This window comes from Narcine bancroftii, chromosome 8 (assembly GCF_036971445.1).
Source record: "Narcine bancroftii isolate sNarBan1 chromosome 8, sNarBan1.hap1, whole genome shotgun sequence".
NCBI classification, from domain to species: Eukaryota; Metazoa; Chordata; class Chondrichthyes; order Torpediniformes; family Narcinidae; genus Narcine; species Narcine bancroftii.
The window spans coordinates 165,315,990-165,334,109 of NC_091476.1; the positions used below are offsets into that span (position 1 = coordinate 165,315,990).

The 18,120-nt window shown below is 38.2% G+C and overlaps 1 protein-coding gene across 4 annotated transcripts in view; it reads left to right on the plus strand.

Annotated features, from left to right (window-relative positions):
* zmym4.1 (zinc finger MYM-type containing 4, tandem duplicate 1) overlaps positions 1 to 16,552 on the plus strand; it is a 173,218-nt gene extending 156,666 nt beyond the window's left edge. For all 4 annotated transcript variants that reach the window (XM_069895780.1, XM_069895782.1, XM_069895781.1 and 1 more), the window contains 7 exons: positions 3,976 to 4,079; positions 4,237 to 4,408; positions 4,585 to 4,736; positions 7,129 to 7,243; positions 11,207 to 11,455; positions 12,681 to 12,807; positions 12,982 to 16,552. In XM_069895780.1, the coding sequence (XP_069751881.1) occupies positions 3,976 to 4,079; positions 4,237 to 4,408; positions 4,585 to 4,736; positions 7,129 to 7,243; positions 11,207 to 11,455; positions 12,681 to 12,807; positions 12,982 to 13,192 (1,130 nt within the window). In that variant the 3' untranslated portion in view covers positions 13,193 to 16,552. The remainder of the gene's footprint in view (positions 1 to 3,975; positions 4,080 to 4,236; positions 4,409 to 4,584; positions 4,737 to 7,128; positions 7,244 to 11,206; positions 11,456 to 12,680; positions 12,808 to 12,981) is intronic.
* The last annotated feature ends 1,568 nt before the right edge of the window (positions 16,553 to 18,120 follow it).

The following is an 18,120-nucleotide window of genomic DNA, read 5'->3' on the forward strand; positions in this document are numbered from 1 at the left end:
AATAAGTTCCCACCTAAATTGATGCAAGATTCCAAGATGGAGAATACGACTTTCAAGAAGCACCTTTGCACCCAAGAGAACAGAAGTATCAAACTTGTGGCACTCTTAACATCCCTTTTCAACTGTACTTCCAAGTGTGAGATTGACACTTTTGTCCAATAGATTGTCGAAAAGCATAAAGATCAGAGATGGGCAATGGAACTTAGTGGCAGAGCATGCTTGTAGGATCTGAATGACCAACTATTATTTGTTTCCATTAAGTTCTTTCATATCGTGAGTTCATGTCCAGAGTAAATTTAACTTGTACTTACCTGATCCATAGGCCCACTGCAAAAGCTATTAGTTTTTCACAAAGTGAAGGGAGTAAAGTTTAGGGGAGTTTTTTTTTTAACATAGTTGTGGGTGCCAGGGATGGTGGTGGAGGCTGAAATGTTAGTGACATTTAAGAGACTCAAACAAGAACATAGATGAGAGGAAAGTGGAGGGTTACAAGGTAGGAAGGATTTAGTTTTTTTTTGGTAGGAATATATAGGTTGGCACAACATTAAGGTCTGAAGGGCCTGTACTGTGCTGTAGTGTTCTATAAAGAGCTTCACAGCATTTCCCACACTTTGTGTAACCTATAGGTGGTTAGCAAATCCATCATTTCAACTGAAAAACAATGCCATTCTTCAAATCATTTTATGGGGTCAACTTTTATGAGAACCCTTTACCAAATCTCATATTAAATAATTACGATGAAATGAATAAATATAATTAAGAGTAAAATTATCAGTGGATCACATCATTTCATATTTAGGTATATATTATCACATTGTTCATTTTCACTGGTGGTTATTCATGGACATGCATTTTGTTTATAAAGTGACAACTGAGTTCACTTCAGAAACAAGCCATTAAGTTGAGGTGGCAATTACATTGTTACAGGCAACTGTTCACATGTAGGAGTTTAATTTGAGTTGTTCACAGACTCAGTTTGTGTTAAATGTTGATCATTAGATAATACATAAGGACATAATTTTCCAAAGATGACTTGGTTATCATAGATTTATGTTGAATTAATTTTTACATGGTGACTTCATTTTCTTAATTCAAATTAAGGCTAGGTGTTTCCTGACAGGAAGGCAAATTGTCCTAAACTATTCTTAACCACCTTCAGCTAGCTGAAACATAACATAAATTAAATCATGGAAGTGTTGTAATATGCATAAATACAAAGAATAAAAGATCCCCTGGACTATCCAATAAGATCCCAATGGATGTAATACCTTGTATATTTATCAGAATATCAAATGTTCTGATAACCATGTAAGAATCTCAAAGCATATTTACCTACTTGGAGACTAAATCTCTTGGTGCCTGCCTCATTGACCACCACCAGTGGGCTGACATCGCCTCCAATCGTGCATCTTAGCACCTCACAGTTCGGCAGGCAGCAATCTCCTTTAAAGAAGACCGCAGAGCCCACCTCACTGACAAAAGACAAAGGAGGAAAAAGCCCAACACCCAACCCCAGCCAACCAATTTTCCCTTGCAACCGTGCCTGCCTGTCCCGCATCGGACTTGTCAGACACCAACGAGCCTGCAGCAGACGTGGATATACCCCTCCATCAATCTTCGTCCGCGAAGCCAAGCCAAAGAAAGAAGAAGAGAGGGAACAAATTACAGATAAACCAATCTAATTTGGGATACGGAGAAGAAAGTCTGGGAGGTTTCTTGGTGACCAACCCAGTAATTGAAATTCATCCACATTCTCTCTCAGAGGGAAATACAGCATATCTGCATTCACTCCACCAAGCAGGCAGCCTGTTCCAATGGTGTACCATTACTTGGGAATAGAACTACACTCTGATAGCTCTTTCCAGTCAGATATAACTTAAAAATTGTGACAACTACTCCAATCAAATCAAATTAATTGATCAGTTCTCTGACTACTGAAAAATATAGTTGTCGACCTCGATCACAATAATGCTTCATGTGTCGAAGGTAACACGTGGCCCCCTTGTTCCCTTATCAGTATCCGAGCATGAGGACGGATTGCCTTCAGGTGAGTGAATCTAAGGAAAACGTTGTCCAGATGGAGTACTCGGCCGAGTACTGAAAATCTGTGCTGACCAATTTGCCAATGTATTCATGAATATCTTCAGCATCTAACTCTGATAGAGTGTGGTACCTACCTGTTTCAAACCTACCTCAATTGTACTAGTGCCCGAGTGGAGTAACCTGCCTAAATGACTACTAGCCAGTGGCACTTACATCCACAGTGAAGAAGTGTTTTGAGAGGTTGGTGTTGAAGCATATAATCTCCTGTCTGAGTAGTTATATTGATCTGTTCCAATCTGTCCATTCCAGTAACAGATCTAAGGGGCATTCAACACCATCATCCCCTCAAAACTGATCAGCAGACTCGAAGGCCTGGGTCTCTATACCCCACTGTGTAATTGGATCCTCACCTCCAGACCACAATCAGTGAGGATTGGTAGGAATATCTCCACAGTACTGGAGCATCACAGGGCTCTGTGCTTAACCCCCTGTTCTACTCACTTTACATCTATTACTGTGTGATTGGGTACAACAATAATAACATCTAAAAATTTGCTGATATCATGGGGTGGGATTTAGGTGGAAAGAAAAGTTTGAAAACCACTGTTCTAATCATACCTCATTGACTCGTTATGTGCACGGGTTCATAACTCCAAAGGAAATGGGCCAATGACAATTTTTCTCAAGCAAAATATTTCAGTCACAATTGGGTCTAGAGCAGTGATTCTCAACTCACTCACATCCCACCTTAAAGCAATCCCTTACTAATCACAGAGCACCTATGGCATAGGGATTACTTAAAGTGGGATGAGTGGAAAAAAGGTTGAGGACCTCTGGACTAATTAATGCAGGTAAATGTGCCACCTTCATCACACTTTCTACCTGTTGTCATCACTTCCAACAAACTCGGCACTTTTATCCTCAAGAGCCTCTGTTTTACGACCTCTCCAGGGCCTTGCCACTTGCTGTGCAAGTCCTGCCCTGGTTGAAGTGACCAAAATGCAACACACTTTGCACTTGGCCACGTTAAATTCCATCACCAACTTTCTCAGATCAATTTCATCCTGTTGTAATCTGAAATAATTTTGGTGTCATCCATATATTTACTCACCATGCCAACTGCTTCTGAACCAGATTATTAACCTATTTGATGAACCATGATGGACACAATGTCCAGTGGCAATAAAGGAGCTGCAGTATTTTTCTGTTGAGGTAGTTTGTGACTTGGAGGGAAAATCCGCAAGGGATGGAATTCTTCGGAAACCTGTTGTAGGTTGTACAAGTTGAGTTTGGGAGATGTTTCTGGTGCAGTGCATTTTGTTGATGTTAACTTTGGGCTCCAATGCACCAGTGGTGAGGAAAATTGGTGCGTAGGGTTAGGATTAAAGGTGCAAGTGAAGTGAGCTGCCTTGCCCTGGATGATGTCTAGCTTATTCAAATTGCACCAATTCAAACAATCATATTTGTCTTGTGAATGGTTTCACGGAGCCCTGAAGTCGTAGGATTTTCAGACTCAAAACCTGTTTTTGTGGCCATGATACTTATGTGGCCGAGGCAATTGTTCTAACCATTGGTGATCTCTGGGATGTTGCACATGATGGTACTGTCATTGTAAGTCTGTAAGGGACTGGTTTGTTGTCGCTTCAAATCGCACAAATGAGTTTACTTATTCTCAACTCATTCCTTATTATATTCTGTGCGTGCTGCATGTGGTTAGAAGCTGTTACGTTATATGAGGAATTGTGAATGAAATTGAATATTGAATGTTCATCAGCAAACATCTTTGAAGAAAAAGCTCTTGTACATAGTGAAACAGCTTTCAAGCTTATTTCACAGGGAGATGTCATGAATATGATTTTATTTTCATTGCAATGTAAAGATTCCTGAAAATTGTATTTGAGTACTTAATGTTTTGATTGATTTTTGAAATAGCTAGCTTTGAATCATCACGTCGAGACCAATTGGCAATAGCACGGCAGAATAGGGCAAGGCAGCGTGCGAAGATCAAAGATGGCTTTGTGCAGCCAAGGAAACGGGTGAGGATATTTTTTTGCATCTAATTAATTAGATGATGCTTTCATGATGAAGTCTTCTGAAGATGATGCTAACTCACTGGGCAAACAAAATAAAGAAAAAATATAATCTGGCTGTTAATTCTAGCTTCTGAAGTACTTTGTTTTTTTTACTTTTTAGGGAAGGAAAAAATCGATTGTTGGGAACACCCGAGATGTTATTAAGGAGCCTGTGACTGGAGTGAACGATGTGGGTCTATTTTTGAAGTATATGTATGGCGTGAAGGCCTGGAAAAGATGGGTACAGTTTAGGAATGAGAAAGGAGAAGCCACAGAGGAGCCGCGACTTGGATGTGAGTAGTTGGGGACGACATGAATCTAACCAGAGTAGAAACTATAAACTATGGAGAAATGCACATGCAAAGCTATTTGTGTACGGGCACCAATTCTTAAATCCTCTTCTTCTCATTAGTCAAGTTTGGTTTCATTGATGCCAAATTGTTCATGAATTGTATCAATTTGCATGCAGCTCGACCAATGAAATTAAAGGAAGATATTTTGTCATGTACTGCTGCCGAGCTCAGTTTTGGACTATGTCAGTTCATTCGAGAAGTAAGGAGACCAAATGGAGAAAAGTACGAGCCGGATAGCATCTTTTACCTTTGCCTAGGGATTCAACAGGTAACAACACGATGCCTAATGATACTGATCTATGTTTATTTGAAGATTATTAGTTCAGTTTATGAAGAAAGTGATACCTGGAGTTAATTTTATTTAAGCAATACAAACTATCGTTTTACCTTGAAATCAGTGTATGGCTTGGTTTTGGAGGTTGATCCCCATTAACATTAGGTATTAATGTTCTTTTGGAGAGAAACAAGTTTGCATTTTTAATTTCATTACCCACCCCGACTCAGCTATTTAGTATCTCATAACTTTCTTGACTAATTTTCTTCCTGGATAGAGCTCATTGTTATTCACCCTATGACCAGGAGATGGCATCAACTTCCTGCTGCACCTTATGAATCTCAGGCAGATTTCCAGTTGCCCTGGGTTTATTTGTTTTCTGTGCCCTGGTCCTTGTGGTTCCTTTCGCTGTGGACCTGGATGTAGTCTTCTGCAAGGAGGTTAGGTCTCAGCACATTGGGGAAACCCAGCGCAGGGCTGGGCTCCTCCAGCCACATGATGAGTCTTGGTTCCCTGGCTTTCCAGCTGTTTCATCTATTGTTTCAATTGAATGCTTGTGGAAAAAACTTTAAATTAACTCTGGTCCTGTCAAAAAAAAATTAAATAATATCAGTCAGGGATGGGCTTAGACAGATAAAACGCTGAAGGCTGTGCAATAACTCTGCTTCAGTATTTCCCAGCTCCGGGCATGAGAAATACACATTTGGCCCATTATGTCCTTGCCAACCAAAAAAAATCTATTGAGGTTTAATTCCAATTAAAATTTTTATTTTAAATATTTACTTTTATCAACCATTAGGCTGCAAGCTTGAGTTTTGAGTAGTTAATGATTTACCAAATCATTAAAAAAAAATGAAAAATCAGGAACATTTAAAAATAAATTCTGGAAGAAGTTGTCAATTTTCTTTTCATGAAAGAGTAAGATTTCCATTTTGAAATCAAGAAAGGACATACACAGTTTGGTATTAATGAATGCCAATAAATCACAGACATTGGTTTTAAAGATTTCTGTTTAGTGATGGCACAGGCATTTTGCAACCTCATGCAACCTGTCCCTTTTTTTGTTGCCTGACAGCAGGTTTTCCTGATGTCTGTACAAAGATCTCTGATCTAATCAAGTTACTTAAGGGATTTTTTTACTCTCCACGGTTACTTGCTTGCCCCATGGTTACTTGTTTGACCTCTTATCCATGCATATTTTGAAGTTTTGGGCAGTAGAAGACAGTGAAATTAAACGTGTGGTTTTCAAACATGCAGTTTTGACACGCGCAATGTCTTTCATTGCTATAATATCCTGCTTTACTGTTAACAGGACTTTGGTAGCACAGTTAAATATTGCTAGTTGATAACTTTGAAATCTGCCCCTTATTCTGAGGTGATCAATTTTACCCAGATGTTGCAAACTACATCACACACTGCAGTTTGATGGTCTATTGCTAGAACAGTTAGTGTATCACATCACACTGATGTAACAATTATTTGAATATAGGGGTAGTTTTAGATCTTTTACCCATGGATTTTTGATGTTAATACACTAGTATTGAGAATATTTTCCTGGCTGGTAAGGACAATAAAGGGGCACTGCAGTCTTTTGAGCTTTCTCGAGGTGAACAAAAGGTCTGCAGATGCTAGGGAACTAGAACAATACATAAAGTACTGAATAACTCAGCAGGTCATACGCCATCCATAAAAATCAATAGTAGTCACATATGGGCCTGAGTCCTTTTTCAGGTATGGATAAGGCTCATACCTGAAGAAGGTCTAAGGCTTGAAATGTTGACTGCCTATTGATTTCCATGGATGCTGTGTGACCTGCTGGGTTCCTCCAGTACTTTTGTGTATTGTTTTGAGTTTTCTCCACCATTCTAAAATTTTAACAGAGTACCCGTATCAACTCCATTTTTCCTCTCCATTCTTGTGCAGTAACTTACTTGGTTCACAAAAGTCTAATAATTTCCTTCTTTGTATCCAGTTGACACATATTTTCCCCAGATCTCATGGGTTTAAAAAAAAAAGTCCAAATATTCACAACTTTTTGAATGAAGAAAATTCTGCTCATGGTGTTAAGAAACCAACAGCTTATCTGGAACCTTACTCATAGTTCTAGCCTCTCCATACAGGTGAAGTAGTTTCTTGCTCTACCCTCTTAGAATTTCATGAATGTTCATGAAATCATCTCATTTTTAAAAGAAAGGTGATTCACAGGTGGGTCCTTAAATAAAATGTCCAGAACAAATTCTTTGAGTGGAGCACGATCACATTTTAAAACCATTTCAAATACTTAGTACTTTTCAGAGTATTTACTTTGGATTTTGATCCATAATTAAAATGTCCATTGAGATCATGTTTTGAGGTGTCGCAATTCAATTGATCTTATTTCTTTCAGTACATATTTGAGAACAGCAGGATTGACAACATCTTCACAGATCTTTACTATACAAAATTCACATCAGAACTCACCAAGGCTTTGAAATGTTGGCAGCCGCAGCTTCTCCCCAGTGGTAAGTGTCTATACGCAGAATCCACGACCAATTGAGAAGAACAGCACCAGTCCTTACCTCGGGAACAAAATTAAATACTGTACCTCTTTCACTTGTCTGTGAGGCAAGGCTTGACACTGTTTCCGAGAAGACACTAAAAGGGTATGAAAGCCTGGGGCCTATTACATCCAGCACAGTGATTCTCACCCAGAGTCCAACTTTAGTATCCCTTTGTTTACCACATACCATAGAAAAGATCGTTGGTGAGCTCGAACCCCTTCCAAGAATACTGACTTTTGGGTTTTTTTTTTGAGAATTTTAATTTTCTTGTCATCAAACACACAACCTTGTTTCACCTTTGGGTCATCTACTGCATCCGGAGCTCCAGTGGTGGTCTCTCCGAAATCCAAGAGACTGGATGCAGTCTAGGAGATTGCTTCGTTGAGTACTTCTGCTCTGTCTGCTGTTATAGTGGGGATTTCCCATTGGTAACCTGTTTCAATTCCCTGCTCTGTATCCATAATGACCTGTTTCTCCATGGTCTCGTGCACTGCCAGACTAAGACCACCTGCTAATTGGAGGAACAACACCTCCTATTCCATCTGGGCACCCTCCAACTGGAATCAATAGCATCGACTTCTCTGGTTTCTGTAGCAGCCCTTCCCCCCATCCCTATATCTCCTTTAATTCTATCTGATTCTCTCTCCTTTTTCTTCAGCTCTGCATTCACAACCCACCCCCTCCTGATCAATGCTCACCTTTCCTGTCCTATCCATGTCCAATTATCATCCTTTGTTATCCTCCTCCTGCTCTTTCTGTCCATCTCCCCAGCCTTTACCCCGAGACATCAGTTATACATTTTACTCATACCACAGCCCCGAGACATCAGTTATACATTTTACTTCCTATCATCGCTACTATCCTGACAACATCTGCAGACTTTCATGTTTCACTCTTGTTTGACGTAATACTTGTTTATTACATCGGTGATGTTGTCTTTGCCGTGGACCTCCTATAAACAGATACATGGACAACCAGCGGTCTATGAGTCACAGGCTGAGAAACATTGATTGAGAGCAAATTTTGTGTGACTGGAACAAGTACATGCTCTAATTCTAATTGAGGTGTTTTTTTTTAAATTTCTTTTGTAGGTTTTTACTTTTCAGAATCTCCATTTGATATTTGTCCTCTGTCACCAATAGCTTGCATTGTAGGATCCTAATTTTTTTTATGGGGAGGTGGTGGGTGGTTCTGTATCAGAGTTTCATTGACAAACAAGAAAGAAGACCATTCTAACCAACAAAAAGACACATTTATGTGCGACCAGTATGAAATTCAGCGCATTTTTGACTTTTGCTTCATCTTGGACAATAGACAATAGGAGCTGGAGTAGGCCCTTCGGCCTGTCGAGCCAGCACCGCCATTTTACAGATCATGGCTGATCACTAGCATCAGTACCCCTTTCCAGCCTAATCCCCATAACCCTTAACTCCTTTGCCAACTAAGTGTTTGCTGCCTGCTTTTTGTTGTCACAGGAGCAATTGTGAATTTATATAACACCTGTGATGTAGGACAATAGCCAAAAATAATTCACAGCTGTTTCCTTTTAAAAAGAAAAGTGACCCATATTAAAAGTAATTGAAGCACGTGTTCAAAGCCTGGTCAAAATAGCCTTTGAGTGCATTAAAGAAAGGAAGTGAGATTGAGATTTAGTCGATTGGGGAGGGTGGGATTCTGCAGAACTTGAGGTGTAGGCTACTAATGGAGGAGGTATTAAATTGGGAAGTAAACAAGGCAGCAAAATTGGAGAACCTCAGGATTGTTGTGGTTCTGGAGGACTTTGAAATAGGGAGGGATGATTTTTTTTTGCTTATCCATTAATGAGAATTAGATTGTGTTGATTGATTGTTCATGAACAATCAACATGAATGGCAGTGCAGTTAGCACAACGCTATTACAGTGCCAGCGAGCCAGGCTCGAATTGGGCGCTATCTCTGTGTGCATAGGTTTCCTCTGGGCACTCCGGTTTCCTTCAAAAGGTATGAGAGTTGTAGGATAATGGGCATTTGGGCTGCACAGGCTCATGGGCCAGAAGGGCCTGTTACCATGCTGTATGTCTAAATTTAAAAAGTTAAAAACATTTGAAACAGCAGTGCTTTGAATTATACTATATTTACGGCGAGAAAATATGAGAGGACTGTTAAGAGTATGTTGAAATAATCTAGACTGGAGGTAACAGCTGTGGTCAAGAAGTTCAGCAGTAAGGGAACAGAACTGGACAAATCCGTAGAGATGAAAATAGGCTAGACGGTATTAATTTTGTTCTAAAAATATGGTCTGAAATTCATTTTGGGATAAATGTGTGAATGAAATTGATGAATTACTCGGTTTAGGTCAGGCTTTCAACAAAACGATAATGCAGGGTGCCTGAACTTGTTGCTTTCCGGAGTTTGTGCTTATTTATTACTGGATGTTGAACAAACAGGCTGGCTATTTGGAAATATTCAGAAGTAATAGAGTTCTATTTTCATTAATTTGGAAGTGAATTTGTATTTAACGTTATAGAAAATGATAAAGAAATGTACAAATCAAAACAACGTGAGAAAGTAATGAGATGAATTGAATCTAATAATTAAATAAAATACCTAAAGATCCAAAAAAAATTCTATTAGGTAAAATAAATGCTAGAGACTTGCAGTTAAAATTAGATAGTTCTCAAAAACAATTTATTATGATTGCTTTAGCGACATCTTGGAAAATGGAAACATCTTTGAAAACTATGTGCTGGAATATAGAAATAGATTGCTGTATTCCCATTAGAAAAAAATACCTATAATTTAAGAGATAGCTCTGGACAATTGAAAAAAATCTGTGAACCGTAGATAAAGTTCATTGGTGATCGCCAGACCCAAACCTCCAACACTTAAAGGGATAGTATAAATATATGTTACTGAATATAGTATATACCATATCTATCTTTATCTTTGCTGCATAGAGGACTCTGTTTGACCAGCTGAGTTTCTCCATCCAGCATTGTGCTTTTGCTAAAACTGAAATTTTTGTTAATTTTATATCCTTTCAAACTGAAATTTCAAAGAAAATGCAAATTTGCTGTCACTTGTCCTCTGCTCAATGCTGCTCCCTTGGTGCTTAAACTATCAAATTTCTGCTTAAAATGTAAAATAAAGAGGAATTCAACTAAAGGGTTTATTCTTTAAATACCCTATCAAAGTCTTTACATTGTGGTCAAAATAATTCATGTTAACATTAGATTTGATGGGATTGAATACAACTTTACACAAACTTAGAATTTCTGTATTTTGAGTTAGTTGTATCCAAGATGGATATTTTTACATTTCTGTAATACATCTTTTACATTGCATGATAATGATCCATTGTGCAAAATAAAATGCTAGCTTGAAAATCCCATCATTTTACAGCCTGGAAATGGGCCCTTTGGCCCAACTTGTTCATGTCAACCAAGCTCATCCCAATTGCCAGCATTTGGCAACCTTTTTCTCTTTTCAAACAATAATTGTATGCAATCCTGCCACTTTCTCTGGCAGCTCCACGATACCGACCTCACTTCAGAAAGAAGCTCCCTTTGAAATCTTTACCCTCTCACCTTAAAAGTATATGTCCTCTAGTTTAAAATTTCCATACCCTGGTTAAAAGGCTAAGATTATTTGACATTGTCTATGCCTGTCACAATTTTATAAAAGTGTATAAGAAACCCCCCCCCCCCCTTTCCCTGTGCCCCAGGGGAGAAAATAAAATCTCTACCTATTCAGTTCTGGTAATATACCTGGCTATTTTTTACATTCTTTTCAGCTTTCTATCTTTCCTGTCGCTGGATGATCAACACTTACATGATCTCACCAACATCTTGCATCGTGTAATATGACATCTAAGCTTATGAGGAATATTAATTGATGAGCAGATTATTTCTTGTGTTTAATGTTGCTCTCAATATATTATTTGCAGGCCAATTATTTTGCCGGATTGAAGAGGAACATTTATGGGAATGTAAACAACTTGGAGCGTATTCTCCAACAGTTCTTCTCAACACGCTACTTTTTTTCAATACCAAATACTTCCAGTTGAAAAGTGTTAGTGAACATATGAAGCTTTCGTTTGCTCATGTAATGAGGTGTACAAAGTCTTTGAAACATAACACAAAGCTGACCTTCCTACGGTTCTTTCCACCATTGTTCAAAAAGGACAAAGATATAGGTATGAACAAATCCATTGTTCTCTGTAGCAAGTGTCAGGGAGCATAATAGGAAAGTTGTTTATAAGATAGTTTTTGATGAAGCAAAGATTCAAACCATTGGTGCTTTGCCAAAATTGGAAAGGTTAGCCTCCCTTTTATCTCATGCTTGGTGAGAGTTAAGGGTCACTAATAAATTGGTGATGATAAAATGGCTTCGCCTTAGACAACAGCATTCTTGCTCATCAAACTAGAATGGGAAATTACACGTTCACTCAAACCCGAATGGGTCTGAGTACTTGTTCAACCTTCAGTCTGCAGTGCTCAGAAAATGTTGGACTTGCATGGCGAGTGTGTTATGCAGCAATTACTATGCAACTTGTTCCTATTAGTTCAGGCATTTGAAACAGTATGATTTATGGGCGGCACGGTTAGCGGTTAGTGGCGGTTAGCGCAACACTATTACAATGCCTGCAACTTGGGTTCTAATCCAGCACTGTATGCTCTCCCTGAGTTTGCTTGGGTTTTCACCGGGTACACTGGTTTCCTCCCACCATTCAAAACATATGGGGTTATAGCTTAATTTGGGCAGCATGGATTTCAATGACCAGAATCAGCTTCTACCATGATGTGAAAATTTTAAAAAAAATTTAAATATATTCACAATTGTGGAAAAAATTCTCAAATTCTTTAATTATTTTTACGATGTTGGCTAACACAAACCGATCACTTGAAGTCGATTAACTGGATTTTATACATGCCCAACGGTCAAGAAAACAATTATGGATTCAGACAACTGGTCAATAATGCATTCACACTGTTTGATTAAACATCAGTGTGAAGAGGTTTAGCTTTAGGTTCGAATAGCAAATTACCCTGTAGCTGCATAGTAAATACCAAGGTTAATGGAACGGAATTGCTTCTGTTCAGCATTGAGGATAGAAGGACAGAAGCACTTACTCTAGTTTTATTTGCTTAAGTGTGACCCTTTGGCAGGGTAACAATGTATTTTATAAATTACAATTTTCTAGAACTTCAGGATCATTCAAATTAGGTTATGATTCCACAGTTGCTTTCAAAGTACTGCATTTAGAAACAGTTTATCTGTCTTTTTATGTTAAAGTTAGGTTGAAAGACCTTTTAATTATTTGTCCTCAACTCATTGTCCATGTATTGTTATTGATGGTGCATGTTATTTGTTGAAATGAGGGATGGAAAAGAGACTTGTAACACATTTTTTATATGTAGATAAGTTACAATTTGGAAAGAGGAAGCGTAGTGACGAGGAGGACGAAGGTGTTATGGAAATGGCGGAAAACACAGATAATCCACTCAGATGTCCAGTACGTCTCTTTGAATTCTACCTGTCCAAGTGGTAAGCAGTTTTCTGGCAAAAACAAAATAAGCTTCAAATTTGAAGTAGAAAAAAGTGACAAACAGTATTGCAATAATGGTGTAAATATCAAGTATCCATTGCTATTATTTAAAAATATTAATGTAAACACTGATAACCTAATCATTAATGGTTTTTTCCTGACTTTTTCCATAGTTCTGAGAGTGTGAAACCAAGAAGTGACATTTTATACCTTCAACCCGAGCGCTCATGTGTGCCTGACAGTCCAATGTGGTATTCAACCTTACCAACTGACCCTGCCATTCTAGATGCCATGTTAACTCGTATTCTCATGGTGAGAGAGGTTCACGAAGAGCTTGCAAAGGCCAACCATGAAGATGCAGAACTGGAAGATGCATCTGAATGAACTAGATTTTTATCTGTTTTTAAGCACTGAATTTTGGAATGCATGTACCTATGAAGAGTAACAGATTGCTCGGAGCATAGAGAACTCCTCTGCTGGGTTGATTTGGGGGACAGGGAAGGGTGGGTCGTTGAACACACTGGTCAAAAATAATCTATGTTGTTAATTACATTGACAAGAAATCTTGGTGCTTTTAAAATATTACAGTTGAAAGGATTTTTTTTGTTGAAATGAATAAGTGATATGGATCTGTTTTTACCCCATTCAGTTAAAACTGGATTTTCATTGTGTAAACAGATGTGTTTTCATTTTTTTAAAAAAATGTGTGACAAATTCATTTTTCAGGAGAGCAGAAAAAAAGGGTGACGAAGGGGTGGACTTGGGATGTGGGGAAGGGCAAAGGAAGAATGCCAAGAAGTATTGAAATTACAATATTTTAGAATGTTACAGTGGAGTTTGAAGGATGTATTTTGAATGAATGTCTTTTAGTGAGACAGTATTTTGGCCATTTAAATGTTAAACACCTATGATTGAAAACACTGTTTAGTTTCTAGATTGTTGTTAACCACAAAACTACTTTTTAAAAAAAAAAACCATCTACTAACCCCTTGTTAAAATGTCCTGTGCTCACATTTTATTTAGAGGAGATGTGTGTGCTGTAAGTTTAGATGTAGATGTGCCCATGAGTATAAATTTGTATATTTTGAGGTAATGGGGCAGCTAAAAGGATGTTGTTATAAGTTTAGGTTCTTGCTGATATGTTTTTGTATATACATTTTAATTACATTTATATCTTTACCGTGTATAAATAAGTGCTTATGTGAAGCCTGATCAGACTTTACATATTGCAGAGTCATTTCATTTGTAGAAAAGCCTAATGTACTCCCTGTTATATAATACAGTTTGCATTGTAGTAAACAGGCATTTGTGTGAAAGTACCTTTTACCTCTTCATTAACCGAGAAACGCACTGTTCCTCATTGACATAAAGAATGGGAAAGTTAAAAATAGTTAATACACTAGATGCTGTTCTGAGTTTGGTTTCAACAAAGACGTTTTGAACATGGAAATTGCTGTGATTTAGACACATCAAATACCTTTTTGTTGTTAAGGGAAGGACTCGGTTGTAATGCACTTTCTTTCTGCTTCATTCTATATTTTTAAAAAAAGTGTACGTTTTGCATGCAGTCCCTCACTCAGACATTGAGTAGTTAATGTGTTTGCTGCTGGACTGAAAGCAATGATTAGAAGATTCTCAAAAGTAATGGGAGAGGAACCTTTGATTTTGTTTCTATACCTTTTCGTCAATACTTGTAGCCTTTTCTCTGCTAGGTAAATTCAGCCATGGTTTCATAACTGAGCCATATTCAAGGGACCTGCAGTTGGGGAATTAATGCTGCAGTGCAATGGGAAGTCCCACCTGTGATTTTTCAGTCCCTTTGAACACAGCTCAGTGGTAGGAACATTAAAATTAATTGGACTTGCTCTTTTTGAACTGGAAAGCAATTGCCAATCAATCTTGTCTCCTTTCACTCCACTTTCATCAAGTTGGGAAACATGATTTTAATCGTTTTTTTTTTAAAAACCTAACCAAAGACTATTTTGCAAGGGTTTAACAGGTTAGGAATAGTATCAAAACATAGTTTAATTCCTGAGTGAATTGACTGATATGGGAAGATTTAACCCTTTAGCATATGCCAGCAGCACCAATCTGAAAATTGTACATCCCCTTAACTTTTCATCCCTAATCAATGAAGGGGAAAATCTCTCCCACTTGCATAGCTTTCCCTCTGGATTTATCTGTTTCCAGTGTTCAGTCGTGCATTTTCTTCATTTTTATTCACTGAAGTTTTTGGTGGAAAGCTAATGCTGGGACACTGAAGAATTTTCCATCGTTTTGTAACTCATGTCAACATTAACCCATACCCAGTTCAGGTAAAGCAAAGGTTAAGATGCAGGTTGAAACTCCACCAACCCAACAATGTGCCTTAACCAGTTTCTGGGAGAGAATCCCTATTGCACAATGTAAATATTCCACTTTGCATCGTTAAGTGACAGTACCAATTTGGTGTCAATTTGTGCTGAATTCTGAGCAATATTGTGCTGTGGTCTTGTACTGGTTATGACCACCTGAATTGAAGTTTTTTTTTCAGGCCATTGCAGCCAATAAGAGGAAGCATTCACTTCGTCACCCTGGGAGCTGGTCAAAACCACATCCCAGATAAAAAGGAACCTGTTTCCATCCTATTATATCACCTCAGCCAACTGCAAGTGCTCACCCAAAAATTGCGTCTGCAGATCTTGTAAATCAGAGAGCAGGTAATTAAGCATGAACTTTCTAAGGTTTTGATTAAAATGGTTAAGGCTAAGTTGATGGAGGCGAAAGAGGGTTGGGAAGCACTTGGCTTAACTTCCAGAGTTGGTTCGTTTTGCAAATTTATCAGGCAACACTTGAATGATTTTGACTTGGAGATGAAATGATGTCATCAAATGATCAGGTTTTAAATAAAACTGGAGCAAAACAAAACAACTGGTGAAGGCCAAGCAGCATCTGCGGAGGCAAAGGGACAGTGAGCATTCTGGATGGAGACCCTGCATTAGGAGAGTCTCTATCTGAGGCGTCGATACCCCCGTGTCCCACAGATGCTGCTTGGCCTGCTGAGTTCCTCCAGAATTCTGTTTATTTGCTCCATATCACAGCATCTGCAGTCTCTTGTGTCTTCATTTAAATAAAACTGAACAGGTTGCAAGATGCTAAAGTTTGTTCCAAATAGAACCAGCAGTTCTTTTCTAATCATTGAAGAACATTATGCCTTTCAATGGGCTAAAGAAACTGTTATTTTATAATGCATTTTTCCATATTTCAAGTGAAATATTACAGTGATGAATACATTTTAAAAGTTATTGTCAACATTTTTGACGGGTAAGGGGCAGGGTGGGGGGAGGTGGATGGGGAAGTTTTCAAGCAGATTGTTTCACAAATTTTAATGAGGACTAGTTCCTGGAACATAATATTCTAGAAATCCCAGTTGAAACCTGTATCTTTTCTGCCGGGATCTCGGTGCTGCAGGACCTTTTCTTTTGCACAGTAATATCCTTTTTACAAACTTTTTTTGAAAGTTGACTGACTTTATGATCATGTTGTAGATTATACCTTTGTTTATAACACTTTTGTTCGTAAATCTGGTATAAAGTGCAAAGCATTGTAGCAGACGACTGCCCCTTTAATAAAATATTTATCAGTAAGATCAACAGAATTCAGCTGCTTTTTAAAGTTTTTAGTCAAACCTTAATTCAACATAGTAAATGAACAAAAGTAAGTGAATATTTATGTTATCTGAATAAAAACTTTTTTGAAACTACAGCCATTTGTATTTGTTACTGCATGGATGCATCTACGTTAACTTAATGAACAAATTCTTCCATGATCATTGTAAATGGTGAGGCCATAGCACAGGTGGTACCATGCTGCCTCAGCACCAGAGACTAGGGTTCAAACCTGACCCTGCGTGTTGTCTGTGTTGAGTTTGCATGTTCTCCCTGTGACTGCATGCCTTTACAGTCTGGATAGGTGGGTTAATTGGTCTCTGTAAATTGCCCCTAGTGCATAGCTGAGAGGTAGAATGTGGTAGGAGTTGTGGAGAAAGAAACAAATTTGGAATTAGTGTAAATGGATGGTTGGTTCAATGCGGCTGAAGGGACGATTTCCATTATGTATCTTTCTGTAACTCTATCCTAGAGTTCCCATTATTAATGGTATTTAAAGTAGAGTATTGGTCTTCAATAGGTAATGGAGGAGCGTAGATAAATATATCCATCAATAGGAAACGTTAGAAAGCTAGAAATTCTTGAATGCTTTTAAAGGGAGAAATATTGCCATATTGAAATCTTGGATTACCTTAATCTTAACCAGCAGTTCATTAAGTACTATCCTGGTGTAGCTAAGTTTTGGGTGTTTCTTTAGCTTGTGGGATGGATCAGTTTATTGTCTTTGCTGTGGTTAGAATGAAATCCAAACAATCTTTCAAACAGCTTTCAAGATGGTCAAGACCTCAAAGAAGAAACCTGTCATTAAATTTATTATTAAGCTTAGTTTTCTCTTCGTGTCTGATAGCCTGAAGTACTTTAATCATACGTGTACCTCTAAAATATTATGAATTGTGAAATGGATTTCCAAGAAATATTAATAAGCTTGGTAATTTCACCTCATTTCCCAATATCCAGAGGCAGTAGGGTATAGCACTGACAGGAAGTGAGGACAGCCTGGATGACGCTTCATTGCAGGTAGATTAGATGGAGTGAATGAGATGGGACTGGTAGACTATGGTTCAGGTGAGGCCAGCTTTTATGAAAGGATTGATTTCATAGCCACGCAGAAGTGAAAAAGGCCCTTTGACACGCCAAATTCACACTGACCATCCAGTACCTCTTAATCCTGTTCCTTTTTACTCTCCCCACATTCTCATCAGCTCCCAGATCTTCCCAAGACAATACAAATTGGAGCAATTCTCAGTGATCACTTAGCAATCCAAATTCTTTGGAAGGGAGGAAGTGTGGTCACAGGGATAATGTGTAAATTCCACATGCTGCAGAGGCAGTATTGCAGGATCGTTATAATAAGTGTTATACACAAGTACAGTGCACAAATGCCTAAACTTCCATGCTGCAGCCAAGACACCCAACTATGAGAGAAGACATTAAATGACCTTAGAATGGAAAGATAATAAATATAAAAGAAAGATAAATATTTCCAGTTAGGGCAAGAAAAAAGGTGGCATTTCAATCGTGCGGACATCTTTTTAGTTGTCCTTGAGTAGTTTATAATTGGGGTAGAAAGGGGAGGTTTAAGAGCCTGATAATCATTCAACTTAAAAACTGCATGAAATGCCTTCTGTGCCCTGATGTTGAAATTGCATGTGGGTTGCAAGAGAG